This window comes from Chiloscyllium plagiosum, unplaced genomic scaffold, assembly GCF_037043375.1.
Source record: "Chiloscyllium plagiosum isolate Xiang-an unplaced genomic scaffold, Cpla_swu_hap1 HiC_scaffold_38, whole genome shotgun sequence".
Lineage (NCBI taxonomy): Eukaryota > Metazoa > Chordata > Chondrichthyes > Orectolobiformes > Hemiscylliidae > Chiloscyllium > Chiloscyllium plagiosum.
In genome coordinates, this window is record NW_028270176.1 from 81,188,958 (window position 1) to 81,211,379 (window position 22,422).

General features: G+C 43.1%; 1 protein-coding gene across 2 annotated transcripts in view; it reads right to left on the minus strand.

Moving 5' to 3' along the window:
- LOC148139665 (uncharacterized) overlaps positions 1–22,422 on the minus strand; it is a 481,109-nt gene that overhangs the window by 22,228 nt on the left and 436,459 nt on the right. Inside the window, exons 1-4 of one of the 2 annotated variants that reach the window (XM_087980802.1) lie at positions 17,614–17,676; positions 16,869–16,975; positions 14,038–14,120; positions 7,027–7,131 (exon numbers count right to left, since the gene is read on the minus strand). In XM_087980802.1, the coding sequence (XP_087836928.1) occupies positions 7,027–7,032 (6 nt within the window). In that variant the 5' untranslated portion in view covers positions 7,033–7,131; positions 14,038–14,120; positions 16,869–16,975; positions 17,614–17,676. Of the gene's footprint in view, positions 1–7,026; positions 7,132–14,037; positions 14,121–16,868; positions 16,976–17,613; positions 17,677–22,422 lie in introns of those variants that run through there. The other variant, XR_015753566.1, reaches the window with a different exon arrangement.

The following is a 22,422-nucleotide window of genomic DNA, read 5'->3' on the forward strand; positions in this document are numbered from 1 at the left end:
TCTCACCACGACCCCATCTACCTCTACCTAGTCTCTTCCTAGCTCCCTTCCCCCCAACCCCACACACCCCTCCCTATTTATCTCTCAGCCCGCTTCCCCCACTCCCACATTTCTGATGAAGTGCTTATATGCCCAATATGTCGATTCTCCTGCTCTTTGGATGCTGCCTGAATTGCTGTGCTTTTCCAGCGCCAAACTTTAAAGCAAGCTGGAAGAACAACACCTCATCTCCCACTCGGGGACCCTGCAATCCTCTGTCTTCAACATCGAATTCAATCATTTTAGGTCCTGAACTCTCCCACGTTCTAGTTTCTTTGCCCCCTACCCCACATATCAGGCCTTGTTATTACATAGCCTGCTATTACACACTAGCTATGGTTAGCCAATAACAGTACCCATAAACAGCTATTTACCCTTCCCCAGCCAGGTTGATATCCACTCCTTTGTCCAACTGCTCCTCTCTCTCTCTCTCTCTTTGGACTCTATCCCCACCTATCATTTACTCCTTAACCCCTACCTTCTCCATATAAACCAATAGTTTTTTCTCAGTAATATCAGTACCTGAGGTAGGGTCACCGGATCCAAAATGCAAACTGATTTCTCTTCAAGATGCTGTCAGATCTGCTGTGCTTTTCCAGTACCTTCTGGTTGTTGTGTGTTATTTACAGCATCCGCAGTTCTTTTGGTTTTAATTTACCCCGAGTATTTTTTTCAGGTCTAGCAGACTGAAACATTGCAAATCAACCCTCCCAGTCCCTTCACACTCACTGAGACCCCTCACAGTAACACTGCGCTTGCAAAGCTGATGGTCATGTGTTGGCCCGCTGGACCCACCCCTCATTCACTCCCATTGGCTGGAGGATCACGCCAACTGTCCTATTGGTCTGAAGCTGTGTCAATCAGCCAGGCTCCATTGTGACATAAGTGGTGTTATCCTCCCAGGTGCATCAGAGGCTGAGGGGTGACCTCAAAGGTTTATTAAATCATGAGGGGCATGGATAGAATAAATAGACAAGGTCTCTTCCCTGGGATGCAGGAGTCCAGAGCGAGAGGGCATAGGTTTAAGATGAGAAGGGAAAGATTTAAAATGGATCTGAGGGGCAATTTCTTTCATACTGGAGTTGGTGCATGGATGGAATCTTCTCTCGGGAAGTGGGGGAGGTTGGTACAATTATACCATTTGACATCTGGATGGGTATATGAATAGTAAGGGAGTAGAGGGATATGTGCCAAGTGTTGGCAAATGGGTCTAGATTAGGTTGGGATATCTGGTCGGCGTATACCAGTTTAACCAAAGAGTGTGTTTTCATGCTGTACATGTCTATGGCTCTGCCCTGTGATGAGCTTCATCATTCACAGTGAATGGGACAGTATCTCAGAGCACAGGGGCTGGGGGCTATTCAGTCCAATGGGGCTGTACACTCTCCCTCTGGAGATGGTGCCAGTCTATCCCAACTCACCTTCCATTTGGACATAGCCCTCCAAATCCTTCCTTTAAAAAGGAAAATTGCAAATTTGTTTTGACAATAACTACTGAATCTGCATCCAGCTGTCAATCAAACTGTTCCAGATGCTCAGAACTTACTGAGTAAAATAATCTTCACGTTTTTACCCTGCATTATTTGGCAGTTACCTGAAAGTAGTTCATAAAAATTGTGACAATGTTAATAATTTCTCATGCTGTCTCTCTGTAAATTAAACTTCCTGGAAACAATTCTGCTCCTCGTTGAAATCACTGCTTAACCTTCTCAGCTCCAAGGAGAATTTTCTGACCTTCTGCTTACTCTCCATAAAAGAGAAACCGATCTTAATTTTAATTTATTAATGTCATAGAAATGTACAGCACAGAAACTGACCCCTTGATCCAACTTGTCCATGTCCACCAGATATCCTAAATTAATCTCATCCCATTTGCCAGGACTTGGCTCATATCCTTCTCAAACTTGCCTGATCACATATCCAATCAGATGCCTTTTAAATGTTGCAATTGTACCAGCCTCCACACTTTCTCTGGCAGCTCATTCCGTACACATACCATGTTCAGCTTGAAAACATTGCCCCTCACATCCCTTTTAAATCTTTTCCCTCACAACGTAAGCCTGTGCTCTCTGGTTTTGGACCCACCTAACGTGGGAAAAATGACCCTGGCTGTTCACCCTCACCATGTCCCTCACGAGTGTATCAACCACTGAGGTCACCTCTCAGCATGCGATGCCCCAGGGAAAACAGCCCCAGCCAATTCAGCCTCTCCCTATATCTCAAACTCTCAACCCTGGCAACATCTTTGTGCATCTTTTCTGAATCCTTTCACGTTTCACAACATCATTCCTATAGCGGGGAGACCAGGACTGAAAGCAGAATTCGAGAAGTAGCTGAATCAATGCCCTGTACAGCCCCAAAATAATGTCGCAACTCCTATACTCAATACAAAACACCTTCTTCACTAGCCTACCTAAGATTCCACTTTCAAGGAAGTGTGAACCTGCATTCCAAGGTCTCTTTGTTCAGCAACACACCCCAAGACCTCCTCATTTAGTGGACAAGCCCTGCTCTGATTTGCTTTTCCAAAATGCAGAACCTCATATTTATCTAAATTAAACCCATCTGTCACCCCTTAGCCCATTTGATTGAAGTCCCAATGTACGGAGGTAAACGTCTTCACTGTCCATTACACCTCCAATTTTGGTGTCTAGTGTAAACCTACTAACCATACCTCATATATTCACATAGAAACCATTGATATAAATGACAAAAAGCAGTGGACCCAGCACCCATCCTGACAGCATATTTCTCACACAGTTGTTGGGTTGGGTAAGTTGTTGGCATGGACAGTACGGACTGAAGGGTCTGTTTCCATGTTATACATCTCTATGACCTTCTAGACAATTCTGTATCTAAATAGCTAGTCCTCCCTGTATTCTACAGTCTCAAACTTGCTAACCGGTCTGTTATGTAGAACCTTGTGTCTTCCTGGAGTCCAAGTCAGTGACTTCCATATACAAAGCCATGCTGCCTCTCCCTCATCACTTCTTGCCTTTCCAATTACATGTAAATCATGTCTCCGAGAATCACATCCAACAACTTCTGTGCCACTGATTTCAGGCTCACTGGTCTATTGTTCCCTGGCCTTTCCTTCCCACCTTTCTCAAATAATTGCGCCCATCTTCCAGCACCTCACCTGTGACTATCAATGACACAAATATCTCAGCGAGGGGTCCAGCAAACACTTCCTTAGATTCCCACAAAGTTCTGGGTTACACCTGAGCAGGTCCCAGGGATTATTCCACCTTGCTACCGTTTAAGACATCCAGTACCCCCTCCTCTGTAATATGGACACTTATCACGTTATCACTATTTATTTCTCCAAACACTCTAGCTGCCACATCCTCTTTCAGTAAAATAATCTCATATAATCTCTCCCACCTCCTGCGGTTCCACGGCAAGCCTTGATGATTTTTGTGGGTACCTATTCTCTGCCTGGTTACTCGTTTGTCCTTAGTGTATTTGTACAATCACTTTGGATTCTCCTTAAACCTATTTCCTAAAGCTATCTCATGTCCCATTTTTGCCCTCGTGGTTTACCTCGAGTATACTCCAACTGACCCTACACTCCTCTAGGGAGTCACACAAACCCAGCTGTCTGTACCTGCCATATCCCTCCTTCATTTTCATGACCAGGCCTTCAACTTCTCTCGACAGGCAGCATTCTCTACACCTACTAGCCTTGGCTTTAACAGGAACATACTGTCTATGTACTCTCATCGTCGCAGGCCTATAGAGGCAATGGCAGATGAGGACAGTAAAGAGTTTATATTGGGAAAGATAACAGCCTAAAGGTAGATGGGTCTCCTGGCCTTGATGGAATGCATCCCAGGGAAAGATCCCAGGGAGGAGGGGGGGGGGGGGGGGGCGGGTGGAATAGCTAATACAACTCGTGAAAATTCACTAAAATTTGTTGGATTCTGGGATGGTTTTGACAGAATGGAAGCTGCCAATGTGGTGCCACTATTTTTCAAAAAGGACCCGTTAGCGTAACTTCTTTAGTGGAGAAAATGCTTGAATCTCTCAAGGAAGTAGTGGTGAGATATCTGGGTAGAAATTGTCTCATTGAGCAGACATAGCATGGATTCATGAAAGGCAGGTCATATATAACACATTTACTGAAATTATTTGAAGATACGACGAGCGCGTTGGACAAGGCAGACTCGGTGGATGTGGTGTATCTGGATTTCCAGAAGGTATTCGATAAGGTGCCACACAAAAGGCTGCTGTATAAGGTAAAGATGCATGGCATTGTGGGTAATTATCATTGATACAGGATCGGTTAACCAACAAAAAATAAAGAATGGGGATAAACAGGTGTTTGGATTACTGTTGGTACTACAACTGTTTATAATTTACACAAGTGTTTTGGAGTTGAGGATCAAGTGTACGGTGTCAGAGTTCACATTTGATACAAAGATAAGGGAGAGCAATGTCTGCAGAGGCCACTGTCAGTCTGCACAGGGATACAGAAAGGGTAAGTGAGTGGGTAAGAATCTGGTGGATGGTGGACAATGTTGGGGAATGTGAGGTTATCCATTTTAGTTGGACTAACAGCAAACTGGATGATGAAATGGTGAAAACTTGCTGCATGCTGCTGTGCAGAGGGAGCTGGGTGTCCTTGTGCATGAATCACAGGAAGTTGGTTTGCAGGTGCAGCAGGTAATTAAGACAATGAAGGGAATATTGTCCTTCATTGCTAGAGGGATGGTTATGCTGCAGCTGTACAGGGTGCTGGGAAGGCTACACCTGGAGTACTGTATACAGGTTTGGTCCCCTTACATTAGCAAGGATGTACTGGCACAGGAGGTTCACTAGCTTGAGTTGGGAGTTGAGAGGGTTGGCGTATGTGGAGAGATTGAGAAAACTGGTTCTATAGTCATTGTAATTTAGAAGAATGGGAGGTTGGAGAGGAAAAAATAAAACTTTGAAGGAAGTAGATAAGATAGAAGCAGGGAGGTTATTTCCATTGGGGACGGGTGAAACTAGAGCATAACCTCAAAATAAGGGGGAGCAGATTTAGGACTGTGTTCAGGCGGAGCTTCTTCAGGTAAAGGGTTGTGAATCTGTGGAATTCCCTGCCGAGTGCAGCATTTGACGTTATCAACTTGAACGCCTTGAAGGCAAAATCTGGATTTGTGAACAGGAAAAGAATTGAGGGTTATGGTGAGAGATCAGGAATGTGGAGCTGAGGCCATGAAAAGATCAGCCCTGATCTTGTGGATGGCAGAGCAGGCTTGAGGGGCCAGATGGCTTTCTCCTGCTCTTATTCCTTATGTTCTTATGTTCCCACTTTCCAGCCGTCCCTTTCCCTGGGAATAACCTCCCGCAAATAAATTTTGAAAGTGCTTGCCTTGTGCTGTGAAAATTGGCCTTTGTCTAATTTAGAACCTTAACTTTTAGATCTGGTCTATTATTTTCTGGAACTATTTTAAAACTAGTAGAATTATCAGAGAATCCCGACAGTGTGGAATAAGACCATTCATCTCATCACACTGACACTGACCCTCAGAGTCGCCTAACCTCCCCCTGCAATGTTGCATTTCCCAGGGCCATCCTGCACATCCCTGACCACTATGGGCAATTCAGCCTGCATAATCCACCCAACATGAACATCCTTGAACACTGTGGGCAATTCAGCCTGGACAATCCACCCAACCTGCACATCCCTAAACACTGTGGGCAATTCAGCCAGGATAATCCACCCAACCTACACATCCCTAAACACTGTGGGCAATTCAGCCTGGATAATCCACCCAACCTACACATCCATGAACACTGTGGCAATTCAGCCTGGATAATCGAACTTACCCAGCATATCTTTGCACTGTGGGAGGAAACCAGAGCACCCAGATGAAACCCACACAGACAACCCCAATAAGGAGATCATCCCTTCCTTATTTCCCAGTTCCACCCAAATAACTTCACTGGACGTACTCCCAGGAATGTCCTCCCTAAGCACAATCTTAATGCTGTCCCTAATCAAAAATGCCACTCCCCCTCCTCTTGTCCTCTTTTCTATTCTTCCTATAGCATCTATACCCGGAAACATTAAGCTGCCAGTCCTTTCTATAATACCCATGATATCCCAGTGTCATGTTCAAAACCATACCCTGAGCTCATTTGCCTTCCCCGTCAGGCCTCTTGCATTGAAATAAATGCAGTGTAACTGCTAAATCCCACCTTGTTCTGTGTCTTGCCCTTGCCTGCAATGACTATTTGCCTTCTGAACTGTACCAGCCTCAGAGATATCTCTTTTCTCACTAGCTATTTGCGATCACACCTACTCCTCACTGATTTACTGCCTCCCGAGTAGCATTAACAAATCTCCCTGCCTCGATATTAGACACCTTCCAAATCAGGTACAATCCATCCTTCTTACGCAGGTCAATTCTACCCCAGAGTTGATCACAATGATCCAAAAATGTGAATCCTTTTCCCCTGCACCAGCTCCTTAGCCACTCATCCAGCACCTCCTCCTTCTCTGTAATATGGACTTTTTTTTCAAGATATCACCATTTATTTCCCCACTATCTATATCTCACATGCACTTCTCCACAGTAAACACTGATACAAAATACTTGTTTCCCTCTCTCACCCATCGCCTGCAGCTCCACACAATGGCTACCTTGCTGATCTTTGAGGGTCTCTATTTTCTCCCTAGTTAGCCTTTTGTTCTTCATGTATTTATAAAAGCCTTTTGGATTATCCTTAACCCTATTTTCCAAAGCTATCTCACGTCCCCTTTTTGCCTCCTGATTTCCCTCTTAATTATACTCCTACTGCCTTTATAATCAAAGGATTTTTGGATTGGAATAAATACAAAATATTACATCTTGATAAAACAAACAAAGGCAGGACTTACACTCATTACAAGTAAGGCGTTGAGTAGTGATATGGAACAAAGAGACCGAGGGCTTCACGTGTTTGAAGTTCGTGTTACATGTAGACAGGGTGGTTAAGAAAGTGTTCAAGCACACTTACCTTCATTTTTCACACCTTTGAGTATAGGAATTGGGACGTTATGTTGAGGTTGTTCAGGATGTTGGCGAGGCCTCTTCTGGATTTCTAAACCCAGCTCTGGTTGTGCTGTTATAGGAAGGATATCATTAAATCAGAGCAGGTTCAGAAGAGATTTACTGGAATATTAACGGGAATGGAGGGATTGTGTTATCAGGAAAGGGTGGGACTTTTTTCACTGGAGTTTAGGAGGTTGAGGGGTGACCTTATTAAAAGGTTTATGCAATCGTGAAGAGTGTAGATAAAGGTGAATGGCTGGGAGAGAGGGGAGTTCAAAATTCGGGTGCATTCATTTTGAGAAGAGATGAGAAAGATTAGAGAAAAGACATTAGGGATTTTTTTTTTAAAAATTACACGTGTGGAATGAACTTCCAGAGGAAGTGGTAGTTGTGAATACAATTACGATATTTAAAAGACATTCAGATAAGTACGCAAATAGGAAATATTTGGATGGATGTGGACTAAACGGAGGCAGGTACAATTAGTTTAGTTTGGAATTATGTTCGGCATGGACTGGTTGGACCACAGGGCCTGTTTCATTGCTGTATAACATTAGGACTCTCATTATCACTGTCTCCAAATTCCTCCATCCTCACAACTCTCCCGATCACTGTCACCTCATCCAGCTTCACAACTCTTCCTTATTCATATGATTCCTCTCCAGCCACAAAACGCTCCCTATCTCTAATCTCCTCCAGTTTCTCAAATCTCTGCTACATGTGCCTTTCTTTCATTCCAGCCTTAAGGATACCCTCGTTCACTCCGATTGGTTGGAAGATAAACTGGTACTGCCTCGTGTTCCAGTCCCACCCTCTGCCTCCTGTTGGCCTGCGCTGACATCAATCACCTGAGGCCCATTGTGAGGTGAGTGGTGGTATCCTCCCTCTCTGCCCTCGGATGAGCTTCATCATTCACAGTGAATGGGGCAGTATCACAGAGCTTGGGGCTGGGGGCTATTCAGCCCATTGGGGCTATACTCTCTCCCTCTGGAGATGCTGCAAATCTGTCCCAACTCCCCTCCCATTTGCCCTTAGCCCCCCAAACCTTTGCTTAAAAAGTAAAATTCCAAATCTATTTATGAATAACTGCTGAATCTGTGTCCAGCTGCCATTCAGACTGTTCCAGATGCTCAGAATTTACTGAATAAAATAATGTTCACATATTCACCCTGCATTAGTTGCCAATTACTTGAAAATAGTTACTAAAATTATGACGTTGTTAACAATTCCTCTCTCTCTCTGCAAATTAAATACATTGGAAACAAATCTGCATCTGGTCGAAATCATTGCTTAACATTCTCAGCTCCAAGGATAATTATCTGTGCTTCTGCTAGCTCTCCACAAAAGAGGAACACATCTTATTTTCATTTATTAGTGTCAGATGTACAGCACAGAAACAGACCTTTGGTCCAATTGGTCCATGCCAACTAGGAATCCTAAACTAATGGAGTCCCGTTTGCCAGCTATTGGTCCGTATCATTCGAAACCCTTCCTATTCATGTACCCAATCGGATGCCTTTTAAATGTTGTAATTCTATCAGCCTCCACTACTTCATCTGGCAGCTCATTCCACACATACATCACGCTCAGCTTGAACACGTGGCCCCTTAGATTCCTTTTAAATTTTTGCCCTCTCAACTTAAGCCCGTGTGCTCTTGTTTGGACCCATCTAACCTGGGGGGAAAAGACTCCGGTTGTTCACCATATCCATGCCCCTCGTGATTTTATAAATCTCCGTAAAATCACCTCTCGGTCTTTGACTCTCCAGGGAAATTAACCCCACCCTATTCAGCCTCTCCCTTTAGCTCAAATCCTCCAACCCTGGCAAAATTGTTGTAAATCTTGTCTGAACTCTTTCAAGATTCACAACAACCTTCCCAAAACAGGGAATTTTGAACTTAAAACAGAATTCCTGAATGGCTTAATCAATGTCCTGTCCAGCCACAATATAACGCCCCAGCTTCTGTACTCAATGCATTGACCAAAAAAAATTAAGTGTAACAAACGCAACCTTCACTCGCCTCCCTACCTGCAACACCACTTTCAAGGAACAATGAACCTGCACACCATGGTTTCTTTGTTCAGCAACACTCCCCAGGATTTTACCATTAAGTGCATACGTCCAGCCCTGATTTGCCTTTCCAAAATACAACAGCTCATACTTATCTAAATTGAACTCCATCTGCCATTCCTTGCTCCAATGGCCCATCTGATCAAGATCCTGTTGTATTCTGAACTAACCTTCTTCACTGTCCACTACACCTCCAATTTTGGTGTCTTCTGTAAACCTACTGACCATACCTCATATAGTCACATCCAAGTCATTTATTTAAGGACCCCATATCCATTCCTGCAGCACACAGCTGCTCACAGGCCTCCAGTCCACAAATCAACCCTCCGCCGCCTACCTTCAAGCCAGTTTTGTATCCAAATGTCTGGTTCTCCCAACATTCAATGTTATCTAACCTTGCTAACCAGTCTGCTCAGTGTCCATACAGACAACGTCCACAGTCTGCCTTCAAAAAAACTCAATCAAGTTAGAGAGAGAGAATTTCCCACACACAAAATTTCCCACGTTGACTATCACTAATCATTCCTCGTCTTTCCAAATACATGTAAATCCTATCCCTCAGAATCCCTTCCAACAACTTGCCTGCCACTGACGTCAGAGTGACTGTCCTCTTGCTCCCTGGCCTTTCCTTACTACTTTTTAAAATAATGGCACACATCTTCCAACACCTCACCTGTCATAAACGATGATATAAATATCTCAGGGAGGAGCACTGCTATCACTTTCCTAGCTTTCCACAAATTTCTGGGATACACCTTGCTACGATTTAAGACATCCAGTACCACCTCCTCTGTAATATGGACACTTTTCAAGCTATCACTATTATTTCTCCAAACTCTCTCGAACAGAATAGCATAGTATCTCTCCCACTTCCTGTTGTTCCATAGATGGCCTTCTTGATCTTTAAGGTGTCCTATTCTCTGCCTGGTTATTATTTTATCCTTAATGTATTTGAAGAATCTCTTTGGATTCTCCTTAAACTATTTCCTAGAGATATGTCATGTCCCCTTTTTGTTCTCCTGATTACCCTCGAGTATATTCAGTAAAAACGTGATCCTGTACTCTCAGTTCCTCTGCTTCTGCCATATGTGCTCCCAGGAGAAGCAATTCCACTCCAGGACATCCCAGAAAAGGTTTCCTACTTCAAGCACCACATCTCCCTTCCACGTGATCAACAATGCCCTTCAATGCATATCCTCCACTTCCTGCACCTTCGCCTTTACATCAGCCCTCCAACCACAAGAAGAATATAATCCACCGGTCCTCAGTTGCCACCCCAGTTATCACCAGATAAAGCGCCATTTCCGCTACCTACAGCCAGACCCCACCACCTCGAATATATTTCCCTCCCCAGCCCTTTCTATGTTCCGCAGAGACCATGGGAATTTTGGTGCTGATGTGCTGTCCTACGGATACCTCAGTCACTCACCCTGCCAAATGGCCTAGTGATATTTTGGCTAAACGGATAATCCAGATACCCAGATAACGTTCTGGAGCCCTGGGTGTGAATCCTGCCATAGCAGTTGGTGGAATGTGAATTCGATAAAAATTTGGAATTAGGAATCTATGAAAGATTATGAATCCATTGTTGATTGTTGCGAGGAAAAAAAAAAATCCCATCAGATTCACTAATATCCTTCAGGGGAGGAATCTGCCATTCTTAACAGGTCTGACCTACATGTGACTCCAGACCCACAGCAATGTGGTTAACTCTTTACTGCCCTTTGGGCCCAGCCAGTGACACCCTCATCCTGTGAATGAATAAAAAAGGTCAAGTCTTGTATACAACCATACTATTCTTACAGATAAGTGATGTCTTTGTAAATTTGCTTCTCAATTCCCTGCTGACTATTGGGGAAGGGGTGAGGAGGGTTCAATAGTACAATCCCAGTAAGAAGATCATCCTTTTCTTATTTCTCAGTTCCACCTGTATAACTTGCCTCGATGTACTCCCTGGAATACCCTCTTGAAGCCCAGCTGTAATGTTATCCCTAATCAAAAATACCACTCCCCCTGCTCTGTTGCCCCCTTTCTATCTTTGCTATAGCATCTATACACTGGAACATTAAGCTGCTAGTCCTATCCATCATTAAGTCATGCCTTTGTAATTGCTATACTATCCCATTGCCATGTTCAAACCTATGCCCTGAGCTCATCTGCCTGACCTATTGGGCCTCCTGCATTGAAATAAATGCAGTGTAACTGCTCAGTCCTACCTCGTTCTCTGCCATGCCTTTGCCTGCCTTGACTGTTTGACGTCTGAATTGTACCAGCCTCAGACTTCGCTCGTCCTCACTTTCTCTTTCGGTTTCCCCACATTTCTTCACTGGTCTAATGCCTCATGAATAGCACTAGCAACTCTTCCTTTCCAGTGCAGGTACAATCCATCCTTCTGATGGAGGTCAATTCTACCCCACAAGAGATTCAAATGATCCAATAATGTGAACTCTTCTATTCCTATGTCATTGATACCATTAAACAACAGCCTCTCCTCAAAATGATTATTCTCCCCTTTAAGAATATTCTGCTCCCTCTCTGAGACATCCTTATACAAAACTTACACATTCGAATAATAGACCTTACACTCATCAGGTCATCATAAAAGGATTACATGACACTTTGAAGGTTTGGGGAGACCTTTTGAGCGAATGCGATGATTCAAAGGAGAATTTTTAAGCAGCAAATGGGATTGATCTGGAACACAATACTCACACACACAATGCAAATATCCAGATCCTGATATACTGAGTAATTCAATCAGAGTTTAGCAGAATATTTACTGAGATTACCATCTGAATGTCAACCAGTAATACCCTGTAATACAAGTTTATAAAATCTGTCACTATCAGTCCAAGTTAGAAACCCACACTATCCCCTCCTCGTGGCCCAGGATGACTGTACACATTATCCTTGAGGACAACAGCACTCAACTCAGGGGGAAATCTGTGGGTTTCTAGGAGATTCCAACTTGAGATCTCATGTGACTGAACTCAGCAGTTCTTTGACACATTGGAGAAAATGATCCAAGCGTCAGTGAGATATGGGGAACAAGAATTACTTTCTTTTCTTTCATTCCGTGCTGCCGCTCTGCCTCATCAGTAAGACATGGGTGTGAAAGGCTAATGCCTAACGATGGGCAAGTTGTCTCCATCCTGGCCAATGGGTAGAAAGATCCTCTCAAATCACTCCAAAGCGTATCCCTAAAAAGATAGCAACTCTCTCTGTTTCCCACTGCCCAGTGCTCCCAGTAAATGTTTGGAAGAATGGGAAGGGGAGATATCTTCTAGAAAAGGCATAACTGTAAAGGTCTAAGAGGATTATGAAAAGAGAGAGATGCACAGGAGAAGGGAGCAACAAGTTGCCAGATGGGGTGTAACTTGGGAAAATGGGAAGTTGCTCATTTTGGAGGAGATAATAAAAGAACAAAGTATTATTTAAATGGTGGAAACTGTAGAAAGCTGCACCACAAAGGGACCGGGGTAATTGTGCAGGAAACACAGAAAGCTACCACACAGTTACAACAGGGAAGCAGGAAGAGGAATGGAACGTTTTGTTTCAAAGGTTCTCAGTATTAGAGTTTGGAGTGTATACCTGAGAGTACCGTGTGGAAGTGCTGGTGAGACCCCCATATCTGCAGTAATGAGAGCAGTTTTGGTCCCTTTAGATCAGGAAATGTGTCACTTTATTGGAGGCATTTCAGGGAAGATTCAATGAGATGATCCCTGGTTTGGAGGGATTATCTTTTAAATAAAGACTGAAAAGGTTGGGACTCTACTCACTGGATTTTGGAGAAAGAGAGGTGATCTCATTGAGACAGATGGAATTCTTAGGGGGTTTGACAGGATAAATAAAAAGAGGATGTGTCTGAGGGTAAATACTGAGAGGGGAGTCTGAAACCAGATTCCGAGTCACGGAATCAAAGATTCTGTTTTTTATTCAGGTTTAAGGCGACACAGACGAGGGTAAGGGGTTTCAGTGGCAATGGAGCTGGGGTGAGGTGGAGAAAAGCAACGTTTAAGAGATTGGAATTCCTGGGGTTGTGATTGTGTGGATGTCTGATCAGAAGGTCATCTTGGGGTCAGATATAACAGCAATATTGTGAAAAGTGTCGTTCTGCCTCAGAGTTCTGTCTCAGAGTGGGAGGGAGGGGCTCAGCAGAAAGGTAAAGGTAAGGCAATGGGTTTAACCGTGCCAATGTGTCATTGGAGGAAATTGAAGCTAATCGAGTAGTGGGAATGTGATAAGCAGTTTGATAACTGAGTAACAGTGGAGTAATGGAGAGGGATGATGGGGATGGAGAGCTGGGCATCGTCAGTGTACATGTCAAACCTAACAGTGTTTTTGGACGATATCACTTCCTGGCACTATGTACGTGAGATACAGGAGAGACCAAGGATCGATCGTTGAGGGACACCAAATGCAAGGAATTCAGAAAGGAAAGGGAGAGTGGAGATGGAGCAGGATTTTCCAACAACGGTGAGGTCAAATATTAGTTTTTCACAGAATGGGAGAGAAGGACATAACCAGAAAAGACCAACAGAGAGAACAAGGAACAATATCTATGAATTGGCGAGGGGGATGATGAGGCAGCAGCGGAGGAAAGAGAGTTGGAAAATGAGTTTAGCGAGATTAGGGTAAAGGTGAGCTCTGATAAGGCTTGACAAGAGACTGGAGAAAGATGTAGTTTTAGGACAAAAACCAGGAACACCACGTGAGGCAGTTTGACTCAGTGGGCTCGTGGGAGGGAGAGAAGCAGCAGATCGTATTATCTCAGTCTTAGTGACAGAGAAACTCCATGTGCTCCTCACTCGTGTTGGAGGGGAGGATGGAGGAGACAGGATGATGGACAGTGTTTTACAAAGAAACAAAACCAGGGTTAGTGATATTTAAAATGAGTTAACAAACCTGATGTATTTAGCTTTTATCCATAATATTAAAACAAACGACTGAAGTCCTGGTTCGAATCCCGTCTTGGCAGATGGTGGAATCTGAATTCATGTAAAAAAAAGTGTTAGGAATCTCCTGATCTCCATGGAACCATTTTCAATGGTGAAAAACATCCTGCCAACCTGACAGCGGCCCAGCCAGCTACTCACTGTATTAATCACTGCAAAGTCTCAACACAGGAATGAAACTGGATGAACCAGTTGGCAACTAACAAGGCACCAGAAATTACAACCACAGATTCAGCCCTCTCAATGGTGCAACGTCCTCCTCACTAACATATGGTTTTTGGTGCCAAAATGTGGAGAGCTGTCTCACAGACTAGTCAAGGAACAGCCTGACATACTCATACTCACGGAATCATCCCTTACAGACAATGACCAGACACTACCATCACCATCCCGAGATATCGAGAGTGTGGTGCTGGAAAAGCACAACAGGTCAGGCAGCATCCGAGGAGCAGGAGAATCGGCGTTTCGAGCCTAAGCCCTTCATCAGCCTGACCTGCTGTGCTTTTCCAGCACCAGACTCTTGACTCTGATCTCCAGCATCTGCAGTCTTCACTTTCTCCTGAAATCACTGGATATGTCCTGTCCCACCGGCAGGACAGACCAGGCAGAGGTGGTGGCATAGTGGTGTACAGACAGGGAGGATTTGCCCTGGGAGTACACAGCATTGGCTCCGGAGACCAGGAAGTCACATGGCTCCTGCCGATTACCACGTACCGTCCTCCCTTGGCTGATGGATCAGTTCTCCTTCATGTTGAACAACATTTGGAGGAAGCACTGAGGAAGTAAAATGGTGTCAAACGTACTCAGGGTACAGGATTTCAATGTCCACAATCGAGACTAGCTCTGCAACAGAATTACTGACTGAGCTGGTCAGATCCTAAAGGAAATAGCTGCTCAACTGAGTCTGCAGCGGGTGGTGAGGGAACCAACAAGAGGGAAAAACATACTTGATCTCATTGTTAAGAATTGACCAGCGGCAGATACATCTGGCCATGACAGTATCAGTAAGAGCGACCATCACACATTCCTTTTGGAGACAAAGTCTTGCCTTAAAGTTGAGAAAAACCTCCACAGTGTTGAGTGGCACTATCACCGTTCTAAATGGGACAGACTTTGAAGAGATGTAGGATCTCAAACTGGATATCTCTGAGGCACTGTGGGACATCAACAGCAGCAGAACTGTACTCCAGCACAATCTGTAATCTCATGGGTTTGTAAATCCTGCTCTCACCCATCACAATGGACAGTAAAGGAGGGCATGCCATGAGCAGCACCAGGCAGACTTAAAACTGAAGTGCCAACCTGGTGAAGCTACCAAACAGGACCATCTGCATCAAACAGCATCAGCAGCAAGCAACAAAGCTAAGTGATCCTACATCCAATGGAACAGATCGGAACTCTGCAGTTCTGCCACACCCAGTTGTGAACAGTGATGGACAATTAAACAACTCACTGGAGGAAGCATCACAGATATCCCCACCCTTACTGATCGAGAGGCCTCACACATCCATGCATCAGACAAGATGACAGCATTTGCAGCAATCTGCAGCCAGAAGTGCAAAGTGGGATTATCCATCTTAGCCTTCTCCATTGGTTTCTAACATCACAGATGAGAATTTTAAGCCAGTTCGATTAAGTTTGAATAACATCAAGAAATGGTTAAGTAGTGCAAAAGCTACGGCCTTGCCAATATTCTGGAAATAATACTGATGGCTTGTGCTCCAGAACTTGCCACCCACCAAGCCAAGTACTGCTCCAGCACTGGCATCTACCGACAATGTGGAACATTGCCCAGGCATGTTCAACACAAAAGCACAGGGCAATCCAACCCAGGAAATTTACATCTATCAGTCCACACTCGATCAGTAAAAAGTGATGGAAGATGTCATCAACAGGGCTACCAAGCAGCAGCTGCACAGCAACAGCCAGCTGAGTGACACTCACTTTAGGCTCCACCAGGGCCACTCAGCTCCCGATTGTGTTACCGCTCTGATTCACAACCTGACAACCAGCTGAATCCCAGAGGTGAGGTGAGTGTGATAACTCAGTCCCACTCCAAGACCACTATTTCTAGCTGATTCCATCCTTGTCTCAGCTCATATACTTTCATCCAACTTGTGTTATCTCCAGACTTCATTTTCCAAACACACTCAGGGCCAGCTTCCCACATTCAACCTCCCTGTAATCTCAAGAAAGTCTAAATCTCTGCTTGTTGATTCATCAAAAGGCTCCTAATTATAATCAACAGCATACAGCCATAGAGATGTACAGCAAGAAAACAGAGCCTTCGGTCCAACCCGTCCATGCCGACAAGATACCCCAACCCAATCTAGTCTCACCTGCCAGCACCTGGCCAATATCCCTCAATTTAGAATTCTCACACTTGATTTAATTCCTGGCTGTGATCATCCCTAGCTCCCTGCACCACACACACTGTGAGACCTCGACAACACATTTTCTTTAAGACTCCCAACCATTTGTTAATTCATTACTTCACCTGTGTGGATGTTTCTACAGTTGCTGAAGCAGCATGGTCTGAAATTCACAGCCAAAACCTCTCAGGTCTGCTTTCCACCTTTAAGACATCCCTCAAAACCTGTTTTTTGGCAATGCTTTTGGTCACCTGACCTAATATCTCCATCTCTGGTCTTATGACTAAAGTTCTCAAGAGTACTTTTGTGAAATTATAAGCATGATAATAAAAATACAAACTGTTGCTGAATTAGACATTATTTTCAAATCATCACTGTTGCTGAATGAATAATCTATAATGCCACTTACCCAACCACATTGTAGGAGCAGCTTCACCTCACAAACTGCAGCTGTACAAGAAAGTCAAACATCACCCTCTCCACAAGCAACAGGGTTTTGGCATTGATCACTGGTACCTGTGGAAGGAGAAACACAGTTGATGTTTCAGGGAGTGCAAAATGGATTACAGGGAATGAAAATGGTGCAGAATTTGATAGTCAGAAATGGAAGGAAAATACACTTGCTTGTTGGAAAAAAGAATTCTTGACTGTCAAAAATATTCAAGAAAAAAGTAATCTGATAATAGAGCAGTACATGGTCAGGGGCTGGGCTGCAGTGAAAAACTCATTTACAAAGGGTCTAAAAAAGTTTTAATACAGTAGTTAACAGACCAAAAATACACCTATGGTTCGAGACTGAGGAAGCTAGATATTGACAAAGTGGTGATGAGGGAGCCCAGAGGTGAATCAGAGCAGTATGGGCTGCTATGATCACAAAGACTCTATACCAGAGAAAGGCTGCACATGCGCCTGGCTGCACCTTGCCCCCTACAAAGATGGCGGCTCCGCACGTGTACAGTGAATCGTTGCCCCAAATAAAGATGGCGGCGCTCACTCAGGCCTGTAGCCGCGCTGAGGCCATTCCTCATTTACTGCAAACACGGGACTGGGACGTTCAAATTTGGATTTTCCGACGTGCACAATTTGTTTGTAAAACCTCTCCGCTCGTAGCAGCACAGTTTTTCTCCCGTTTCCCTGTTTATTTCTTTCCTTACCGTATCCTTTCTCTCCATAACTTGCCGAACATTCATTACAGCGACTCTGCGCCGCGCGCGAGGGTGATCACATGGTTCAGTTTAGCTCCGCCCTTCAGTCACTTTGATTGGTTGGAGGACCAACCACCCGCTTGGTCATCCAGCCTCGCCCACTGTTCTTTCATTGGTCCGGTGCTGAATCGATCACCCGGGGGTCACTTTGTTGGCTAGAGCATGCGCAGTGTGTCCTGCTTTAGCTGATATGTTGGGTAATGTGATGGGAGAGTTTACTGAGGTTAAGAATTCCCTTTGTGTGAGCTCTGCAGTAGATTTCCTTTATTCATGGAGGGAATTGCCTTCCTACTCATGACTGTATAGCTGTGATTGATGAATCAGTGCCATCTGAACCAGTACATAAACACCCCATTTTCACATCTGAGGTCTTTAGCACAATGTATCACGCTCTTCTTTGGAAACAAAAAAAAAACATGAAATGGAGCCTCAAGAAATCGGAGCAGGAGTAGACAATTCATCCCTTTAGCTTGTTCCCCCATTCTATCAGATCATGGCTGGGCCAACCCAGACCTCAACATCTCTTTTATGCTTGATCCGCAAAGCCCTCAACATTTCAAAAATCTATCTGCCCTCTTTTAAAATAATTTGAGATAGAATCACAGATACCCTACTGTGTAGAAACAGGCCCTTCAGCCCAACAAGCCAGAACAACCCTACGAAGAGTAACCCAACCATTCCCCTCCCACATTTAACTTTCACAATTGTTTGGGCGAGAAAATTCTAGCCATTCACTGAGAGAAAAAAATCTTTACTTTTTCTAAAAAGAATGTTCCCTTATGTAATGTCCCTGGTTTGAGACTTCACTGGTGCTAGAAGATCTAGTCAACATCTACCCTGTCAAGTTCCTCAGAATCTTGTTGACATAAGATCACCCCTGCTTATCTATTCTTGATAGGTCAACCCTTTCGTCCTGAAAGCAGCTAAGTGAATCTTTTTTGAATGGTCTCCGATGTTGGTTTACCCTTTATTAAATATAGGAGCTAACATTGTATACAGTACTCCAAGTAAGGACTCAGCAACAGCCAGTGTGGTTAACCAATCCTCAGCCCATGCCAATGCATTACCCCGATAACATGAGCTCCTAAATTGTGCAATTAACTTTTATGTAGCACCTTATCATTTACATTTTGAAAATCCAAATACAGAACATCATTGGATTGCCCTTTATTAGCCCTGCTTGTTATCTCCTCAATGAACTGTCGTAAATTTGTCAAATATAGTTTCTCTTTCACAAAACCCAGTCTACCATGTTTAATGATAAGCTTTTCTAAATGTCCTGCAATTTCTTTCTTTAATATTCGACTCTGTAGATTCTTTCAGTAGATTTGCTAAGTATGATTCCCCTCTCTTAAATCCATGCAGAGTCTGTCCAATCCTGTCACCGTTCAGTAAGAAACCTGACTGTACTCCAATATAGTTAGTAAATGTATCTGCATTTATTTTTAAAAATTGATTACTTAAAAATGCTGGACCCATGCAATATCAATGAATTAGTGACTCTGAATTTGGGTTATCATGTTTTTTTTTGTTCATTCCTTTTTGTACTGTGTTATGCAGACAGCACCAAGTGATCACTCTTAATTGTGAGTAACTTTGAAAATAATATATTTTAAAAATGACATCCCAAAATGCTGCATCAATATTGTGCAAGGAGGATTTTGCATTCAATAGTTTGCAGATAAAATTGAACAGATTTTTGCTGCAATTTGGCCAGATTGCAGGTTATACCAAAGTGGCAACTCTGTTGTCAAATTCTTACTTGACACTGCCCAAGGCGATACTGATGGGACTGATTTGCCATTCTTGTTCACCAGCTTTATTTCCAGGTTTAATCGTATAATCATTCTAGAGCTTGTAATTTTAGACAACTTCTCTTTTAGGTACATATGTAAATATCATACTGAAATGTTGCACTGAATGGTACCAAATCTGAAATTAGTCTCTAATCTGATAGTAACATGTTCTGACCCTTCTACGTATGTACTGGCATAAGTCTATGCCAGTTATTTTTTTGAAGCCTGTGATTCCTGATGAAGGGCTTATGCCCGAAACATCAACTCTCCTGCTTCTCGGATGCTGCCTGACTTGCTGTGCTTTTCCAGCATGACACTTTTCAACTCTGATGTCCAGCTTCTTTGGTCATCACTTTCTCCTTTGATCAACAAAAATTATTCTTGGTTTAATCTTCTCAAAGTGCAACACGAACCAATTCATGAAATTCAGATATCTCACATTTACCTTAACTATGTGAAGGCTAAGACATTACTAAATTATTATCAGTAATTGAAACCGTGCTGACAAACTTGTGCAGTATCAATGCCTCACCTTTAGAGTGTTCCCAGATATCGCGCAGCTGCAGTATTTTGTTTTGCACTCAGCTATATGTTGTTCTCACTTGTTTCTTTGTGAAAGATTACAAAATTAACTTGGATGAATGAACTTATGATTTCTTTAACCAATGTTGGGAGAAAAAAAAGTCAGTATTTCAAGTGCTGATAAAGTAAAATAAACTGATAATCAGTAGAAAGGGTTTAAGATGGATATGCAACAAATGCTGGCAAATGGGATTAGATTAATTTTTGATATCTGGTCAGCATGGGCAAGTTGGACTGAAGGGTCTGATTTTGTGTTGTACAACTGTGACTTCATTCTCTCAGTTATTCAAGAAGTTGAATACTTCGAGGAGGAAAAGGAGAATTTATGCAGAGATTGCACTTGAAATGATAATTGAGGTATATCAAACTCACATTGTTTCATGACCTTTTCCTCTGGGTTCTTCAATGAACAAACTTGTTTTATTATCTGAATAACTACGTATCATGTGATTTGTTTTGCACAAAATATTTCGTTAGGATCTGGTGAACTATTAAGAAGTGTTCATGTTTAAAATTTAGGCAGCGTGATTATTAAGCAAGAAAAGGTTAGCGTTTTACTCCCACTGAATCATTGCTCTATAAAAGATAACAAGCTTTTTATCTTTTCTGGGCACTGAATATATGGAAGTCAATTCTGAAGGAAAAAATCCTCGTCGGTAATGCTCCCACATATGTGGAGTAATTGCTTCTGGTCATTCTTCAGGTTATAGAGGCTCGGAAAGAAATGAGTTGGCCAAAGTTAGCAACATCATTTGGATGGACTATGCTCATTGGGGAAACTTGCAGGATCTGTAGAAGAAACACGTATTTCAGAGTGTATGCAATAAACCTGAACATTGTTATTTTTTTCATAGAGCTTGGGACCTGACTGGAGCATCACCAAAGTTAGTATTGTTTGTTAAATTTCCAAACTTGCCAAATTATTGTTGGTAAATGCAGGTGACTTTATCAAAGCACATTTCACACTCCCCAGCCAGGAATTTGATCCCAATTCTGTCAGTCCATCCATTCCTATGGATAACAGGTATTTTAAATGTGAACACTCCATTTAACTATTTGAATTGAATACTTCAGTGGTTACGTCCTCTTGGATTCTTAATTTCAAATTACTCAATGTGATTTTTTGTCCCCCCTGAATTTGCCAAGCACTGGGCAGTTCTGGGATATTCCAAATATTTACAATAGATGCATTTACATATTGAAGGCATCCTGGCAGATTTGAATACCTTTCAGGTAGTCAACAACAATACATAAGTAACTTTATGGATTGCTTACTGTACACCAACAACACAAGCCAAGTATTAGTGAAACCACAGATTGTTTCCCATGGATTCCCAAATCTAAACAGTGCATTGCAGATATGCTCACTATCACCATCTGGGAGCAGTCTCCCAAAATGCTCCCAGAATTTAGGAAGCGCACACACTGCCCTCCAAAGCTAAATCTGCTGTCACAGGCTTCACTCTTATTGTATACAATGACATTTATTGTCCAGTTCTTTAACGTGACAAATGATTTTACAAACAATTTATAAAATACTTTAAATCCTGAAGAAATGTGATGTCAGCCCTTTGTAGAAGTGAATGGAAAGTGTGATGTTTGCTTGACCTTTGGCTCTATGTATCAGGCCGAACTGAACCTTTAGCAAGATGTGGGATGGTTCCCACACACTTTGTTTAAAAACAAAAGATTATGCCCTGAGATTTAAATGTTCAATCATGTTTAATAAAAATCCTTTCAAAAATTGAGTTTTCAATTTTTGGGAGAAGATTTGTAGCTCGGGAGCTCGTTGCTGTGGTTCTGTTCGCCAAGCTGGGAATGTGTGTTGCAAACGTTTTGTCCCCTGTCTTGGTGACATCCTCAGTGCTTGGGAGCCTCCTGTGAAGCGCTTCTGTGATGTTTCCTCCGGCATTTATAGTGGCCTGTCTCTACCGCTTCCGGTTGTCAGTTCCATCTGTCCGGTGTAGTGGCCGGTATATTGGGTCCAGGTCGATGTGTTTGTTGATAGAGTCTGTGGATGAGTGCCATGCCTCTAAGAATTCCCTGGCTGTTCTCTGTTTGGCTTGCCCTATAGTGGTAGTGTTGTCCCAGTCGAATTCATGTTGCTTGTCATCTGCGTGTGTGGCTACTAAGGATAGCTGGTCGTGTCATTTCATGGCTAGTTGGTTTCATGGATGCGGATCGTTAGCTGTCTTCCTGTTTGTCCTATGTAGTGTTTTGTGCAGTCCTTGCATAGGATTTTGTACACTACATTGGTTTTGCTCATGTTGGGTATCGGGTCCTTCGTTCTGGTGAGTTGTTGTCTGAGAGTGGCTGTTGGTTTATGTGCTGTTATGAGTCCTAGTGGTTTCAGTAATCTGGATGTCAGTTCAGAAATGCT